Below are 17684 nucleotides of genomic sequence, written 5' to 3'. Positions count from 1 at the left end.
GCTGTTGTTTCCCTGTCAGCTGTGTCTCTTCCGTTGCAGCCAGGTGGGCCACGCTGCTCCAAAGGAGCTCACAAGCTGAGTGGCAAGGGAGGTATTGAGAGGACAGGGATGGCTACAACGTGCTGCAAACTGAGTGAGGGTCCCCACAATCCTCAGCAAAGGTCTGTGGTGTGCAAGTGGGGAGTAGAGGGCCCCCAAGTTCCAAAGGAAGGGAGGTACTCGGGAGCTAAAGCCCTTGGCTGCTGTGGTAGCAGCTGCAGATGGCAGCTCGTCCACAGTGCACTTCGAATGAGGTCATATGAGCGGGACTCTGGAAATGGCTCCGAAATCCAGAGAAAGGGGTCAGGGTATGTGGGAATCCGGCGGGGGTGGGGGGTGGATGAAGGAAGGTGTCCTTCCCCTCTCCAGTGCAATTTGGTTTGGTGAGTCTCAAAGCTACCAGATGGCACTTCCCAAGTCAGGCCCCCGCAGGAATCAGGGTGGGCTGCGTGCCTCGGCCCCTGCCACAGGGACAAGCCACACCAGTGGCCTCCCTGAGCTCAAATGGCCGGATCTGGGGGTTCTGTCTGGGTGCACACCTCCTTGCTGTGGCCAAGTTCCCCCCTTCTCTGAGCACCAGCTTCATCCTCTCGAAGGAGGACATCGATTGCTACCTTGGCACGTTACTCTCTTCATCCTGTGAAGACTCATTAGGCTTATCCTACAATTACTAGCTGGCCCGAAGAGATATCTCCTGAATCCAGATTAAGCTGGAGTCTCCCAGGCTCATCTGGCATGTCTTCCCTGAAGTCTGCCAAAACCCACACCCTTGCATTTCCAGGGACTCCCCTTAGCCAGCTGGGCAGAAAACCCAGCATGCTTCAAACAAGCTGACAGACAAGCGGGAGAGGACTCACGGGCAGACGGCCTCCCTCAGGTCTCGGGTGGAGCTCTGGGACCACAGCAGCAACGGGCCATCCCAGCCCCTGGGCTCAGCAGCGCCCTCATTCTCAGGCCGGCGGCTCTGCCCTGAGGGGAGCAGGAAGGTCACCAACTGCCGCAGGCGGACCTCAAGCCCCTCCCACTGCTGGAGCCTGACCTCCCCCGGCCCCACCCCTTCCCCTACCCCAGCAGGACGAGAGCTCGTCTTCCCCTGGCTTCCAACGTGAGGCCCGGCCCTGGGCCCCGATTGGGCACTGCCCCAGTCCGGAGCCAATCACAGTGGCCAGGGAGGTGGAATGCACCGATTGGCCAGGGCCAGGTCATGTGACCATGCTCCCCAGGAAACTCAAATATTACCAAGATTCCCTAACAAACCAATGAACAAAATTATCCAGTAAAGGCAAACCGTACTTTTTAATGAGGCCAATGTCACAGAAAAAAAAAAAAAAATGCTTCACAATGAACTGCTCAAGGAAGCTACTAAATAAACTTTCAGAAAAGTTAAGTCTTTTTTTTTTTTTTTTAATAGGGTGACGGAGAGCTATACCTTTCCCATCTATGTGAATTTAGGTTTAAACTAGATTTCCCTTGGCTATTATATAAGACAAAAAACCCCACATCACCCCCTTTCACTCCCCCCACCCCCAAAAAGTGTTTTAGTCTATTGAGTTTTTGTGTCCTCAGTTGTGTCTGATTCACGGCAACTCACGAACTCTACACAGCCAGGCTCTTCCGTCCATGGAATTCAGGGCAATTTTTTTCTGTCACAGTAAATGCCCACCCTGGGTGATCCAAAGGCAAGGGCTCAGAGGCTCCTGAGAGACTAACTCCTTTCAGCTGAGCACAGAGCTGGCTCCTCACTGGGATGCCTGTGGCCTGGGGCTCCCAGAGGGGAGAGCAGCACTCGCCCCACCGTGTGGTCACTGCTGGAAGTGCAGGCTGCTCCTCACTCCCCCTTGACAGTGTCCCTGAGGGCAGAACAGTGTGAATCTATCTACTCAAGGTGGAAATGCAAACTCCGATGCAACCAAACTTCCCACAAGGTCTCCAAAACCACTCAGGAACAGGGAATTGGAAACTGCAGGGCATGACATGAATGGAGATGGAGGCTTGACACCTTACACCGAGTTCACTTCCAGTTATCCCTAGACAAAGTTTCCATGAAAACTTGTCACAAATCTAGAAGAACAATGAGCAGAAACCGGACACGTGCTTTGAGTCTTCACACACAAAACTAAAAGGCAGTCCACAAAACAACCCAGAGAATACAGTGGACTTTGCAAAATCAAAGATATCTACTGTGGGCAAGACCTCATTACAAAAGCAAAAGACAGGTCATACATCGCGAGACGAATGAGTGGAAACACAAAGCTTCTCAAGGACGTGTCTCCAAACAGACAAAGAACACCAACACAACAAGCCTGTGAAAACTAGGGAAAGGTCTGAAGGGACACCAGACTGAGGAAGACACACACAGAGTATCCCGGATGATGTCCAGCACTGAGGGCCTGAAGAAACAACAGTCTAGTTGCACTCCCTCAGGCCTGTGTGACCCTGGATGAGGCCTCTGTTTCCCGGTGGCTCTGAGAGATGGACAGGGAGGAAGGGGAAGAGAAATCACTTGCACTTCTAATACTCACAGCAAAGTCTTCCAATGAGAAGGGAATTATCACCCCCACTGACAATGCCATTCACTGAAGTGATACCCACGAGTCCATCTAACCCAGAAGGGAAGGAAGGACCTGTTCTCACAAAACGGCGAGAGATGGAAGAAAGAAGATCAAGCCCACACCAATCACTGGAAAGAGAAGCTGTGCTCAGGGCTTGAAAGAATTCCTATTGGGAAAATGATGTCACAGCCCCACAAGGCAATCCACAGCTTCGATGCTATTCCTCCCAAAATGCCAATGCATTTTCGCACCGAACAAAGAATTGCAAAAGGGGTTACGGAAACAGAAAAGAGCCTAAATTGTCAATACAATCCGACGAAAAAGCCCCGATACGGACATCCAAGGTTGTGTGAAAGGAAATTAGACGACCAAACTAGGATCCTCAGGAGAGTATCGGAGAAGGCGATGGCGACCCACTCCAGTACTCTTGCCTGGAAAATGCCCTGGACGGAGGAGCCTGGTAGGCTGCAGGCCATGGGGTCGCGCAGAGTCAGACACGACTGAAGTGACTTAGCCGCAGCGGCAGCAGCAGGACGGTATGCTATTGGGAATACAACAACACACACAGATCCAGATCGATGGAATAAAGTTGAGGGTCCAGAAACAAACCCCGGCATCCATGGTCAACTCATCTCTGACACAGAAGGGGAGAATATCCAAATGGGAACAAGAAAGCCTCTTCAATCAATGTCCATGGGAAAACCAGACAGCTACATCTGAAGAACGCTATTGGTTTTGATCTCACACCACCTCAATATCGGGGAAAAACCTCACCCTAAAGACTGATGTCATGAGATAGCTAGAAAGAAGCGTAGGTCAAAGGCTCCTTAACATCAGAGTCTCCTTGCCATTTGCTGGGCGGAGGTAGAAATGGGTCTCTTCAAGTAAGGGGAAGAGGGAAACCAAGTACACCAATGGGTTTCCATCCAATGGAACCTCTTCACAACAGAGAAGCTAAGCATTCACAAATGCAAAAGATAGGAAACGGAACATGAGAGACTCCTTGCAAGTGGTGTATCTGAGAAGGGGTTCATATGGAAAGAGACGAAGAATGCACAGCACTCAGATTCCAAGAAACACCACCACCACCCTTGACCCTTCCCCCATGACCAACTCCGACCTAAAGCCTTTCTCTCCCTCTAACCTATCCCTAAAACATAACCCTCATCTAATCATATACATGGGCATTCCTAGCATCCATCCATCCACACACGAGAGAGAAAGAGGAAGGCACAGACTGAATCGAGAAAGGAAAAGAGAGGGACACAGCCAGAGAGAGACACGGAACCAAAGAGAGGAAAGGAGTCGATGGTCCAGACTTTTCATCAATCTGTCTCGAAGGTAGAAGCAATGACAGCGCCCATCCACCCCAGAAGGGGGAAAAGGACGGAAGGTTTGGAGAGGAAAAGACAAGAACGCAGGGAGCCATTAGAAGCTCAGCCACCCGCAGAAGCCGAGCTGGGACACTTGAACAGAATCTCAATGGAAACAGAGGACCAGAAAGTTGGCTACTCTTTTCTATAAGAGAGGGAGACCTTCGAGTCTTCCTTTCGGTCCTCCAACTTGCATGCGGGGTCTCAAAACAGTCAGGAGGGGGAGTGCCTTTTCCTGGGTACCACGGCGCATCCAGGCCTCGTTCTGCCCCATTCTGTGCTGTGTCAGCCCTGGATGGCGTCTTTCTTTCTGAAGTCTCAGCGCACAAGCTCCACGTGATATCGGCCCCAGGTGGAGAGGCATGGAGCTGCTCGTAGGCCGACAGACCTAGGAAACAGATGGGAGAATGACCCCCACTCTGCAGATGGAGAGACTGGGGAAACCCTGAGGGGCATATGCTTGTCCAGGGCCACACCACTTATGAGAAGAAGGAGCCTGGTCTGAGAGCAGCGGGGTCCTCGGAGCTCAGGCCCTGGCTGCACCCAGGCCTCCCCAGGGCTGTGGGCTGGGCTGTGTGGCTGTCACTGTGCCTGCACATGGCCTAAGGGGGGTGGTCGAGCAGTCAGAAACCCAGAGATTCCCTTGGGAAGTTTTGGGGAAGGGACCTCAGCACGAACCCCAGGAAATGATGTCACCTGCCGGCAACAGAACCCAACAGAACCCGCAACCCGGGTATCCAGGCCTCCAGAGCGGAGAGGAGCCCCCAGCCAGATCACTTGCTGCCAGGATGTTCTGCTGTTTGCCCCTGCCCAGAGGCCGGGGCCTCAGGAAAGCTCACAGGCAGTGTGCGTGGGCACCCTGTCGACGTTGGCTCAGGGCACCCCCGAGAGGCCTCTGGCCCTTTGCCCGGAGAAACAGAAAGGTAACACGGGGAGCCCCAGGCGGGGCCAGGCCACCTCTCCCATGCCACCCGGAAACACCGGGTCCTTTGCCTGTGTGTGTGGATGCGGGTTTCTCGGGGTGTGTCTCCCTCAAGGAAGCCCAGGCGGATGTGGGGTCAGAAGCCTGTGGACAAGTTGTGTCCACACCCCAGGGGAGAGCAGGCTGGGTGGGATGGGGAGAGTGCGGGCAGCGCCGGCCGCCCAGGCTGACCTCACACCCTCAGGTGGGTCTCTTTCCTCCCGGGTGGGGATCTGAGCAGACACACGTCTCTGACCCTTCTGGGAAGAGAAGTTCGAGCAGGCAGAAGCAGCGGCTCCACTGGCCAGGCCCAGCTCGGAAAACTCCCAGCACGGCTGGCTGACGGTCACTGTCGTTGCAGAGCTTCCCACGTGATGAGGCCGAGGACGGGGACACCCCGTCCACCTCCCGGAGGGAGGGGTCGGAGCACCACCCCCCCGCCCGTGAGGCCCAGTGCAGGCTCCAGGTGAGCGTGCCCACGGAGGCATCAGCCCCACCGGGGGCGAAGCGGAGGCGGGGAAGGCCTGCTGCCGAGACACCGCCCAGGATACACCCGGCGGCCCAGTCTGAGGCTGCCACGGAGCTCAGCACACCCGGCTCCGACCCAGAGTCCCGAGAACCCCGGCCTCTGAGGCAGCAGGAGGACCTGGAGCCCAGCACGCCAGAGCACAGAGGTGAGGACGCTGGGGCTGGTGCACGGGAGTGTGTGGGGAGGGGGTGCTGAGCTACACAGGGACGAGTCCCCGAAAGATGCTGCTGGGCCTGCAGCAAGCGCTGGCCTCACACCCCCACCCCCATCTTGCACACTTCAGTCCCAAAAGACATCCGACCCGGGGTATTCTTTGGGAATCTCTTGGAAGCTTTCTGTCCCGGGATACGCACATGCCAAGGCTGGCCTGTGGGCAAACTTTGCTTCTCCCCCGGCTCTAGCACTGGCCTCCAACTGGAACCAGGCTCTACTTCCCAGACCTGTCCCTACAGAGGTGGTGGCTCCAGGTGCAGGACCCAGGGATCCACCGAGGCCAGATGGAGAACCGAGACTTGCCCTCGCAGAGACACCAGGCCAGCTGGGTACTGGCCAGCACACCGGGCAGATCGGATCTCCGTGCCTGCAGGACCCCCAGCCCCAGGCACTGATGTCCCACCCCCTCAGCCAGAACCTCCACCTCCACGTGCACCTGTACCTGCTCGGGCTTTGGCAGGAGAACCCGAGGCAGAGGAGGAGTCACCGCCTCGGCAGGGAGAGCCTGCCCTGGCTCCCGCGCAACACCCAGACGCCGACGATGACTCACCCGCCCCTGCAGGAAGAACGAGCCCCCGCTCTGGACAGAGACCCAGAGCCCTTGCCGGAAACACCACGTCCAGGGGAGCGGTCGGCTCTGCAGCCTCCATCCCTGTCTGCTCACCGTGGAGGCCGGCAACTCCGTCTGCCCCCAGGGGACATGGAGTTCCTTTCCCCTGAACTGCTTTGCATTTGGTTTGTTTCCACCTTTCTGGTGATGTTTCATTTTTTGTATGGTTTCCTGTATTTCTCTTGGTTAAGTTGGGATTAGTAAACTTTTTCATCATTGTTGCAATTTGGGAACACTGTTGTGTAACTCTGGTGATACTGTGTTACCATCACCACTTTGTAGTTTCAGACCCGTTCGATCTTTATGCCCCACCCCCCAACAAAGCCTGGATTCAAGGCAAGCACGCCCTGTTCATCCCTCCCCCCGATCCTGAACACAACTTCACCTTTTCTTTCTGCATTCCTTCCTATATTCTTGGTGTCCCCAATCAATGACTCTCAGTGAAATGACTGAAGGAGTTTTTTTCGGACTCTCCACCTACTGTAAGACTCCATTGGAGAGTTCTCATTTTTATGTCATTTGAACTAGCCTTTGATAGCTGAAAGGACGGTGTACGTCCTTTCAAGATATCATGTGCCAAACGAAGCCCTTTTGGCAAATGCCATCATTATCTCCAGGCAGGCATTGCTGTTTGAAGGGTGACATCTCAGCCAGAAGGCAGAGGCTGAGATCCTCTTGTTGCACCAGCTCCCAAAAGAAGCCAGGAAAGGGAGCTGGAACAACAAACCACCCCAACGCCCAGGAAAGCGTTCTTCACGACAGAAGGCTAGAAAATGACCCAACAACCTTGTGGCCCAGAACCCCTCTAGAAAAATCACTGTTCCATAAAAAAGAGAAACACATGGGAAGTTCCAAGGAGAGGCAATGCCCATGGCCAGTGTACTTTAGAGACGGCCTGACCGCTCCGGGGAAGACACGCACCGACGGAACCCCTTGGGAAACAGCAGTGATAGTCCTCACCGTCGTAAGGGTTTCCTCTGGGGACAACCTGCCCTGGGCACCACATGAGGGAGCAGACCGGCTTCTCTTCCTCTGCCCCCACACCATTCACTCATGAAGGCAGCTCAGGTGTTCTCATGCCCTGCCTGCCTGCCTGCCTGCCTGGCTCATCCGTGAGCTGTGCCCACCTCCAGGGCAGGACTCCACCTTCTCCTCTCTGTGTACCGTGAATCTGCACACAGTGGGCTTTCAGAACCTTAGGAGACTTGAGCCATTCCCACTGGAGCCAGAACCCTCCCCAGGAAGGAAAACAGCTGTGGAGTCATTTTGGCCCCAGCACTGGTTCCCAAACCCTGGCGGCTCCTACAGCCTCTACGGTGTGAAGAGGGAGGTCCCTTTTGACAGAGCTTTCCGGCTGTCAGATCTAAGCTGTTGTTTCCCTGTCAGCTGTGTCTCTTCCGTTGCAGCCAGGTGGGCCACGCTGCTCCAAAGGAGCTCACAAGCTGAGTGGCAAGGGAGGTATTGAGAGGACAGGGATGGCTACAACGTGCTGCAAACTGAGTGAGGGTCCCCACAATCCTCAGCAAAGGTCTGTGGTGTGCAAGTGGGGAGTAGAGGGCCCCCAAGTTCCAAAGGAAGGGAGGTACTCGGGAGCTAAAGCCCTTGGCTGCTGTGGTAGCAGCTGCAGATGGCAGCTCGTCCACAGTGCACTTCGAATGAGGTCATATGAGCGGGACTCTGGAAATGGCTCCGAAATCCAGAGAAAGGGGTCAGGGTATGTGGGAATCCGGCGGGGGTGGGGGGTGGATGAAGGAAGGTGTCCTTCCCCTCTCCAGTGCAATTTGGTTTGGTGAGTCTCAAAGCTACCAGATGGCACTTCCCAAGTCAGGCCCCCGCAGGAATCAGGGTGGGCTGCGTGCCTCGGCCCCTGCCACAGGGACAAGCCACACCAGTGGCCTCCCTGAGCTCAAATGGCCGGATCTGGGGGTTCTGTCTGGGTGCACACCTCCTTGCTGTGGCCAAGTTCCCCCCTTCTCTGAGCACCAGCTTCATCCTCTCGAAGGAGGACATCGATTGCTACCTTGGCACGTTACTCTCTTCATCCTGTGAAGACTCATTAGGCTTATCCTACAATTACTAGCTGGCCCGAAGAGATATCTCCTGAATCCAGATTAAGCTGGAGTCTCCCAGGCTCATCTGGCATGTCTTCCCTGAAGTCTGCCAAAACCCACACCCTTGCATTTCCAGGGACTCCCCTTAGCCAGCTGGGCAGAAAACCCAGCATGCTTCAAACAAGCTGACAGACAAGCGGGAGAGGACTCACGGGCAGACGGCCTCCCTCAGGTCTCGGGTGGAGCTCTGGGACCACAGCAGCAACGGGCCATCCCAGCCCCTGGGCTCAGCAGCGCCCTCATTCTCAGGCCGGCGGCTCTGCCCTGAGGGGAGCAGGAAGGTCACCAACTGCCGCAGGCGGACCTCAAGCCCCTCCCACTGCTGGAGCCTGACCTCCCCCGGCCCCACCCCTTCCCCTACCCCAGCAGGACGAGAGCTCGTCTTCCCCTGGCTTCCAACGTGAGGCCCGGCCCTGGGCCCCGATTGGGCACTGCCCCAGTCCGGAGCCAATCACAGTGGCCAGGGAGGTGGAACGCACCGATTGGCCAGGGCCAGGTCATGTGACCATGCTCCCCAGGAAACTCAAATATTACCAAGATTCCCTAACAAACCAATGAACAAAATTATCCAGTAAAGGCAAACCGTACTTTTTAATGAGGCCAATGTCACAGAAAAAAAAAAAAATGCTTCACAATGAACTGCTCAAGGAAGCTACTAAATAAACTTTCAGAAAAGTTAAGTCGTTTTTTTTTTTTTTTTAATAGGGTGACGGAGAGCTATACCTTTCCCATCTATGTGAATTTAGGTTTAAACTAGATTTCCCTTGGCTATTATATAAGACAAAAAACCCCACATCACCCCCTTTCACTCCCCCCACCCCCAAAAAGTGTTTTAGTCTATTGAGTTTTTGTGTCCTCAGTTGTGTCTGATTCACGGCAACTCACGAACTCTACACAGCCAGGCTCTTCCGTCCATGGAATTCAGGGCAATTTTTTTCTGTCACAGTAAATGCCCACCCTGGGTGATCCAAAGGCAAGGGCTCAGAGGCTCCTGAGAGACTAACTCCTTTCAGCTGAGCACAGAGCTGGCTCCTCACTGGGATGCCTGTGGCCTGGGGCTCCCAGAGGGGAGAGCAGCACTCGCCCCACCGTGTGGTCACTGCTGGAAGTGCAGGCTGCTCCTCACTCCCCCTTGACAGTGTCCCTGAGGGCAGAACAGTGTGAATCTATCTACTCAAGGTGGAAATGCAAACTCCGATGCAACCAAACTTCCCACAAGGTCTCCAAAACCACTCAGGAACAGGGAATTGGAAACTGCAGGGCATGACATGAATGGAGATGGAGGCTTGACACCTTACACCGAGTTCACTTCCAGTTATCCCTAGACAAAGTTTCCATGAAAACTTGTCACAAATCTAGAAGAACAATGAGCAGAAACCGGACACGTGCTTTGAGTCTTCACACACAAAACTAAAAGGCAGTCCACAAAACAACCCAGAGAATACAGTGGACTTTGCAAAATCAAAGATATCTACTGTGGGAAAGACCTCATTACAAAAGCAAAAGACAGGTCATACATCGCGAGACGAATGAGTGGAAACACAAAGCTTCTCAAGGACGTGTCTCCAAACAGACAAAGAACACCAACACAACAAGCCTGTGAAAACTAGGGAAAGGTCTGAAGGGACACCAGACTGAGGAAGACACACACAGAGTATCCCGGATGATGTCCAGCACTGAGGGCCTGAAGAAACAACAGTCTAGTTGCACTCCCTCAGGCCTGTGTGACCCTGGATGAGGCCTCTGTTTCCCGGTGGCTCTGAGAGATGGACAGGGAGGAAGGGGAAGAGAAATCACTTGCACTTCTAATACTCACAGCAAAGTCTTCCAATGAGAAGGGAATTATTACCCCCACTGACAATGCCATTCACTGAAGTGATACCCACGAGTCCATCTAACCCAGAAGGGAAGGAAGGACCTGTTCTCACAAAACGGCGAGAGATGGAAGAAAGAAGATCAAGCCCACACCAATCACTGGAAAGAGAAGCTGTGCTCAGGGCTTGAAAGAATTCCTATTGGGAAAATGATGTCACAGCCCCACAAGGCAATCCACAGCTTCGATGCTATTCCTCCCAAAATGCCAATGCATTTTCGCACCGAACAAAGAATTGCAAAAGGGGTTACGGAAACAGAAAAGAGCCTAAATTGTCAATACAATCCGACGAAAAAGCCCCGATACGGACATCCAAGGTTGTGTGAAAGGAAATTAGACGACCAAACTAGGATCCTCAGGAGAGTATCGGAGAAGGCGATGGCGACCCACTCCAGTACTCTTGCCTGGAAAATGCCCTGGACGGAGGAGCCTGGTAGGCTGCAGGCCATGGGGTCGCGCAGAGTCAGACACGACTGAAGTGACTTAGCCGCAGCGGCAGCAGCAGGACGGTATGCTATTGGGAATACAACAACACACACAGATCCAGATCGATGGAATAAAGTTGAGGGTCCAGAAACAAACCCCGGCATCCATGGTCAACTCATCTCTGACACAGAAGGGGAGAATATCCAAATGGGAACAAGAAAGCCTCTTCAATCAATGTCCATGGGAAAACCAGACAGCTACATCTGAAGAACGCTATTGGTTTTGATCTCACACCACCTCAATATCGGGGAAAAACCTCACCCTAAAGACTGATGTCATGAGATAGCTAGAAAGAAGCGTAGGTCAAAGGCTCCTTAACATCAGAGTCTCCTTGCCATTTGCTGGGCGGAGGTAGAAATGGGTCTCTTCAAGTAAGGGGAAGAGGGAAACCAAGTACACCAATGGGTTTCCATCCAATGGAACCTCTTCACAACAGAGAAGCTAAGCATTCACAAATGCAAAAGATAGGAAACGGAACATGAGAGACTCCTTGCAAGTGGTGTATCTGAGAAGGGGTTCATATGGAAAGAGACGAAGAATGCACAGCACTCAGATTCCAAGAAACACCACCACCACCCTTGACCCTTCCCCCATGACCAACTCCGACCTAAAGCCTTTCTCTCCCTCTAACCTATCCCTAAAACATAACCCTCATCTAATCATATACATGGGCATTCCTAGCATCCATCCATCCACACACGAGAGAGAAAGAGGAAGGCACAGACTGAATCGAGAAAGGAAAAGAGAGGGACACAGCCAGAGAGAGACACGGAACCAAAGAGAGGAAAGGAGTCGATGGTCCAGACTTTTCATCAATCTGTCTCGAAGGTAGAAGCAATGACAGCGCCCATCCACCCCAGAAGGGGGAAAAGGACGGAAGGTTTGGAGAGGAAAAGACAAGAACGCAGGGAGCCATTAGAAGCTCAGCCACCCGCAGAAGCCGAGCTGGGACACTTGAACAGAATCTCAATGGAAACAGAGGACCAGAAAGTTGGCTACTCTTTTCTATAAGAGAGGGAGACCTTCGAGTCTTCCTTTCGGTCCTCCAACTTGCATGCGGGGTCTCAAAACAGTCAGGAGGGGGAGTGCCTTTTCCTGGGTACCACGGCGCATCCAGGCCTCGTTCTGCCCCATTCTGTGCTGTGTCAGCCCTGGATGGCGTCTTTCTTTCTGAAGTCTCAGCGCACAAGCTCCACGTGATATCGGCCCCAGGTGGAGAGGCATGGAGCTGCTCGTAGGCCGACAGACCTAGGAAACAGATGGGAGAATGACCCCCACTCTGCAGATGGAGAGACTGGGGAAACCCTGAGGGGCATATGCTTGTCCAGGGCCACACCACTTATGAGAAGAAGGAGCCTGGTCTGAGAGCAGCGGGGTCCTCGGAGCTCAGGCCCTGGCTGCACCCAGGCCTCCCCAGGGCTGTGGGCTGGGCTGTGTGGCTGTCACTGTGCCTGCACATGGCCTAAGGGGGGTGGTCGAGCAGTCAGAAACCCAGAGATTCCCTTGGGAAGTTTTGGGGAAGGGACCTCAGCACGAACCCCAGGAAATGATGTCACCTGCCGGCAACAGAACCCAACAGAACCCGCAACCCGGGTATCCAGGCCTCCAGAGCGGAGAGGAGCCCCCAGCCAGATCACTTGCTGCCAGGATGTTCTGCTGTTTGCCCCTGCCCAGAGGCCGGGGCCTCAGGAAAGCTCACAGGCAGTGTGCGTGGGCACCCTGTCGACGCTGGCTCAGGGCACCCCCGAGAGGCCTCTGGCCCTTTGCCCGGAGAAACAGAAAGGTAACACGGGGAGCCCCAGGCGGGGCCAGGCCACCTCTCCCATGCCACCCGGAAACACCGGGTCCTTTGCCTGTGTGTGTGGATGCGGGTTTCTCGGGGTGTGTCTCCCTCAAGGAAGCCCAGGCGGATGTGGGGTCAGAAGCCTGTGGACAAGTTGTGTCCACACCCCAGGGGAGAGCAGGCTGGGTGGGATGGGGAGAGTGCGGGCAGCGCCGGCCGCCCAGGCTGACCTCACACCCTCAGGTGGGTCTCTTTCCTCCCGGGTGGGGATCTGAGCAGACACACGTCTCTGACCCTTCTGGGAAGAGAAGTTCGAGCAGGCAGAAGCAGCGGCTCCACTGGCCAGGCCCAGCTCGGAAAACTCCCAGCACGGCTGGCTGACGGTCACTGTCGTTGCAGAGCTTCCCACGTGATGAGGCCGAGGACGGGGACACCCCGTCCACCTCCCGGAGGGAGGGGTCGGAGCACCACCCCCCCGCCCGTGAGGCCCAGTGCAGGCTCCAGGTGAGCGTGCCCACGGAGGCATCAGCCCCACCGGGGGCGAAGCGGAGGCGGGGAAGGCCTGCTGCCGAGACACCGCCCAGGATACACCCGGCGGCCCAGTCTGAGGCTGCCACGGAGCTCAGCACACCCGGCTCCGACCCAGAGTCCCGAGAACCCCGGCCTCTGAGGCAGCAGGAGGACCTGGAGCCCAGCACGCCAGAGCACAGAGGTGAGGACGCTGGGGCTGGTGCACGGGAGTGTGTGGGGAGGGGGTGCTGAGCTACACAGGGACGAGTCCCCGAAAGATGCTGCTGGGCCTGCAGCAAGCGCTGGCCTCACACCCCCACCCCCATCTTGCACACTTCAGTCCCAAAAGACATCCGACCCGGGGTATTCTTTGGGAATCTCTTGGAAGCTTTCTGTCCCGGGATACGCACATGCCAAGGCTGGCCTGTGGGCAAACTTTGCTTCTCCCCCGGCTCTAGCACTGGCCTCCAACTGGAACCAGGCTCTACTTCCCAGACCTGTCCCTACAGAGGTGGTGGCTCCAGGTGCAGGACCCAGGGATCCACCGAGGCCAGATGGAGAACCGAGACTTGCCCTCGCAGAGACACCAGGCCAGCTGGGTACTGGCCAGCACACCGGGCAGATCGGATCTCCGTGCCTGCAGGACCCCCAGCCCCAGGCACTGATGTCCCACCCCCTCAGCCAGAACCTCCACCTCCACGTGCACCTGTACCTGCTCGGGCTTTGGCAGGAGAACCCGAGGCAGAGGCGGAGTCACCGCCTCGGCAGGGAGAGCCTGCCCTGGCTCCCGCGCAACACCCAGACGCCGACGATGACTCACCCGCCCCTGCAGGAAGAACGAGCCCCCGCTCTGGACAGAGACCCAGAGCCCTTGCCGGAAACACCACGTCCAGGGGAGCGGTCGGCTCTGCAGCCTCCATCCCTGTCTGCTCACCGTGGAGGCCGGCAACTCCGTCTGCCCCCAGGGGACATGGAGTTCCTTTCCCCTGAACTGCTTTGCATTTGGTTTGTTTCCACCTTTCTGGTGATGTTTCATTTTTTGTATGGTTTCCTGTATTTCTCTTGGTTAAGTTGGGATTAGTAAACTTTTTCATCATTGTTGCAATTTGGGAACACTGTTGTGTAACTCTGGTGATACTGTGTTACCATCACCACTTTGTAGTTTCAGACCCGTTCGATCTTTATGCCCCACCCCCCAACAAAGCCTGGATTCAAGGCAAGCACGCCCTGTTCATCCCTCCCCCCGATCCTGAACACAACTTCACCTTTTCTTTCTGCATTCCTTCCTATATTCTTGGTGTCCCCAATCAATGACTCTCAGTGAAATGACTGAAGGAGTTTTTTTCGGACTCTCCACCTACTGTAAGACTCCATTGGAGAGTTCTCATTTTTATGTCATTTGAACTAGCCTTTGATAGCTGAAAGGACGGTGTACGTCCTTTCAAGATATCATGTGCCAAACGAAGCCCTTTTGGCAAATGCCATCATTATCTCCAGGCAGGCATTGCTGTTTGAAGGGTGACATCTCAGCCAGAAGGCAGAGGCTGAGCTCCTCTTGTTGCACCAGCTCCCAAAAGAAGCCAGGAAAGGGAGCTGGAACAACAAACCACCCCAACGCCCAGGAAAGCGTTCTTCATGACAGAAGGCTAGAAAATGACCCAACAACCTTGTGGCCCAGAACCCCTCTAGAAAAATCACTGTTCCATAAAAAAGAGAAACACATGGGAAGTTCCAAGGAGAGGCAATGCCCATGGCCAGTGTACTTTAGAGACGGCCTGACCGCTCCGGGGAAGACACGCACCGATGGAACCCCTTGGGAAACAGCAGTGATAGTCCTCACCGTCGTAAGGGTTTCCTCTGGGGACAACCTGCCCTGGGCACCACATGAGGGAGCAGACCGGCTTCTCTTCCTCTGCCCCCACACCGTTCACTCATGAAGGCAGCTCAGGTGTTCTCATGCCCTGCCTGCCTGCCTGCCTGCCTGGCTCATCCGTGAGCTGTGCCCACCTCCAGGGCAGGACTCCACCTTCTCCTCTCTGTGTACCGTGAATCTGCACACAGTGGGCTTTCAGAACCTTAGGAGACTTGAGCCATTCCCACTGGAGCCAGAACCCTCCCCAGGAAGGAAAACAGCTGTGGAGTCATTTTGGCCCCAGCACTGGTTCCCAAACCCTGGCGGCTCCTACAGCCTCTACGGTGTGAAGAGGGAGGTCCCTTTTGACAGAGCTTTCCGGCTGTCAGATCTAAGCTGTTGTTTCCCTGTCAGCTGTGTCTCTTCCGTTGCAGCCAGGTGGGCCACGCTGCTCCAAAGGAGCTCACAAGCTGAGTGGCAAGGGAGGTATTGAGAGGACAGGGATGGCTACAACGTGCTGCAAACTGAGTGAGGGTCCCCACAATCCTCAGCAAAGGTCTGTGGTGTGCAAGTGGGGAGTAGAGGGCCCCCAAGTTCCAAAGGAAGGGAGGTACTCGGGAGCTAAAGCCCTTGGCTGCTGTGGTAGCAGCTGCAGATGGCAGCTCGTCCACAGTGCACTTCGAATGAGGTCATATGAGCGGGACTCTGGAAATGGCTCCGAAATCCAGAGAAAGGGGTCAGGGTATGTGGGAATCCGGCGGGGGTGGGGGGTGGATGAAGGAAGGTGTCCTTCCCCTCTCCAGTGCAATTTGGTTTGGTGAGTCTCAAAGCTACCAGATGGCACTTCCCAAGTCAGGCCCCCGCAGGAATCAGGGTGGGCTGCGTGCCTCGGCCCCTGCCACAGGGACAAGCCACACCAGTGGCCTCCCTGAGCTCAAATGGCCGGATCTGGGGGTTCTGTCTGGGTGCACACCTCCTTGCTGTGGCCAAGTTCCCCCCTTCTCTGAGCACCAGCTTCATCCTCTCGAAGGAGGACATCGATTGCTACCTTGGCACGTTACTCTCTTCATCCTGTGAAGACTCATTAGGCTTATCCTACAATTACTAGCTGGCCCGAAGAGATATCTCCTGAATCCAGATTAAGCTGGAGTCTCCCAGGCTCATCTGGCATGTCTTCCCTGAAGTCTGCCAAAACCCACACCCTTGCATTTCCAGGGACTCCCCTTAGCCAGCTGGGCAGAAAACCCAGCATGCTTCAAACAAGCTGACAGACAAGCGGGAGAGGACTCACGGGCAGACGGCCTCCCTCAGGTCTCGGGTGGAGCTCTGGGACCACAGCAGCAACGGGCCATCCCAGCCCCTGGGCTCAGCAGCGCCCTCATTCTCAGGCCGGCGGCTCTGCCCTGAGGGGAGCAGGAAGGTCACCAACTGCCGCAGGCGGACCTCAAGCCCCTCCCACTGCTGGAGCCTGACCTCCCCCGGCCCCACCCCTTCCCCTACCCCAGCAGGACGAGAGCTCGTCTTCCCCTGGCTTCCAACGTCAGGCCCGGCCCTGGGCCCCGATTGGGCACTGCCCCAGTCCGGAGCCAATCACAGTGGCCAGGGAGGTGGAACGCACCGATTGGCCAGGGCCAGGTCATGTGACCATGCTCCCCAGGAAACTCAAATATTACCAAGATTCCCTAACAAACCAATGAACAAAATTATCCAGTAAAGGCAAACCGTACTTTTTAATGAGGCCAATGTCACAGAAAAAAAAAAAAATGCTTCACAATGAACTGCTCAAGGAAGCTACTAAATAAACTTTCAGAAAAGTTAAGTCGTTTTTTTTTTTTTTTTTTAATAGGGTGACGGAGAGCTATACCTTTCCCATCTATGTGAATTTAGGTTTAAACTAGATTTCCCTTGGCTATTATATAAGACAAAAAACCCCACATCACCCCCTTTCACTCCCCCCACCCCCAAAAAGTGTTTTAGTCTATTGAGTTTTTGTGTCCTCAGTTGTGTCTGATTCACGGCAACTCACGAACTCTACACAGCCAGGCTCTTCCGTCCATGGAATTCAGGGCAATTTTTTTCTGTCACAGTAAATGCCCACCCTGGGTGATCCAAAGGCAAGGGCTCAGAGGCTCCTGAGAGACTAACTCCTTTCAGCTGAGCACAGAGCTGGCTCCTCACTGGGATGCCTGTGGCCTGGGGCTCCCAGAGGGGAGAGCAGCACTCGCCCCACCGTGTGGTCACTGCTGGAAGTGCAGGCTGCTCCTCACTCCCCCTTGACAGTGTCCCTGAGGGCAGAACAGTGTGAATCTATCTACTCAAGGTGGAAATGCAAACTCCGATGCAACCAAACTTCCCACAAGGTCTCCAAAACCACTCAGGAACAGGGAATTGGAAACTGCAGGGCATGACATGAATGGAGATGGAGGCTTGACACCTTACACCGAGTTCACTTCCAGTTATCCCTAGACAAAGTTTCCATGAAAACTTGTCACAAATCTAGAAGAACAATGAGCAGAAACCGGACACGTGCTTTGAGTCTTCACACACAAAACTAAAAGGCAGTCCACAAAACAACCCAGAGAATACAGTGGACTTTGCAAAATCAAAGATATCTACTGTGGGAAAGACCTCATTACAAAAGCAAAAGACAGGTCATACATCGCGAGACGAATGAGTGGAAACACAAAGCTTCTCAAGGACGTGTCTCCAAACAGACAAAGAACACCAACACAACAAGCCTGTGAAAACTAGGGAAAGGTCTGAAGGGACACCAGACTGAGGAAGACACACAC

General features: G+C 54.8%; 2 protein-coding genes across 3 annotated transcripts; both read left to right on the top strand.

Annotated features, from left to right (window-relative positions):
• Positions 1–4711: 4711 nt before the first annotated feature.
• On the top strand, positions 4712–6502 carry LOC145513935 (uncharacterized). Of its 2 annotated transcripts, none has more exons than XM_081510998.1 (3): positions 4712–4887; positions 5287–5599; positions 5907–6502. In XM_081510998.1, exons 1-3 carry the CDS (start codon positions 4753–4755, stop codon positions 6476–6478), a joined length of 1020 nt encoding a protein of 339 aa, XP_081367124.1. In that variant the 5' UTR covers positions 4712–4752; the 3' UTR covers positions 6479–6502. The 2 variants fall into 2 exon arrangements, with proteins under 2 accessions (XP_081367124.1, XP_081367123.1); XM_081510997.1 differs by having other exon boundaries at positions 5856–6502.
• Positions 6503–9079: 2577 nt separating this feature from the next.
• LOC145513962 (uncharacterized) lies at positions 9080–14145 on the top strand. Its single transcript, XM_081511044.1, has 3 exons — positions 9080–12530; positions 12930–13242; positions 13550–14145. Exons 1-3 carry the CDS (start codon positions 12294–12296, stop codon positions 14119–14121), a joined length of 1122 nt encoding a protein of 373 aa, XP_081367170.1. The 5' UTR covers positions 9080–12293; the 3' UTR covers positions 14122–14145.
• Positions 14146–17684: the final 3539 nt, after the last annotated feature.

Source organism: Giraffa tippelskirchi, chromosome 7, assembly GCF_054371585.1.
Source record: "Giraffa tippelskirchi isolate mGirTip1 chromosome 7, T2T-mGirTip1v1.2.pri, whole genome shotgun sequence".
NCBI classification, from domain to species: Eukaryota; Metazoa; Chordata; class Mammalia; order Artiodactyla; family Giraffidae; genus Giraffa; species Giraffa tippelskirchi.
This window is presented reverse-complemented; position numbering and strand designations above follow the sequence as displayed.

Bases quoted from the DNA above. Each gene is read 5' to 3' on its own strand.
- LOC145513935 (XM_081510997.1), top strand. From the start codon at position 4,753: ATGTTCTGCTGTTTGCCCCTGCCCAGAGGCCGGGGCCTCAGGAAAGCT. The intron at 4,888-5,286 runs GTAACACGGGGA...CTGTCGTTGCAG, and splicing joins TTGCCCGGAGAAACAGAAAG to AGCTTCCCACGTGATGAGGC. The intron at 5,600-5,855 runs GTGAGGACGCTG...CCCCGGCTCTAG, and splicing joins CAGCACGCCAGAGCACAGAG to CACTGGCCTCCAACTGGAAC.
- LOC145513962 (XM_081511044.1), top strand. From the start codon at position 12,294: ATGATGTCACCTGCCGGCAACAGAACCCAACAGAACCCGCAACCCGGG. The intron at 12,531-12,929 runs GTAACACGGGGA...CTGTCGTTGCAG, and splicing joins TTGCCCGGAGAAACAGAAAG to AGCTTCCCACGTGATGAGGC. The intron at 13,243-13,549 runs GTGAGGACGCTG...CTGTCCCTACAG, and splicing joins CAGCACGCCAGAGCACAGAG to AGGTGGTGGCTCCAGGTGCA.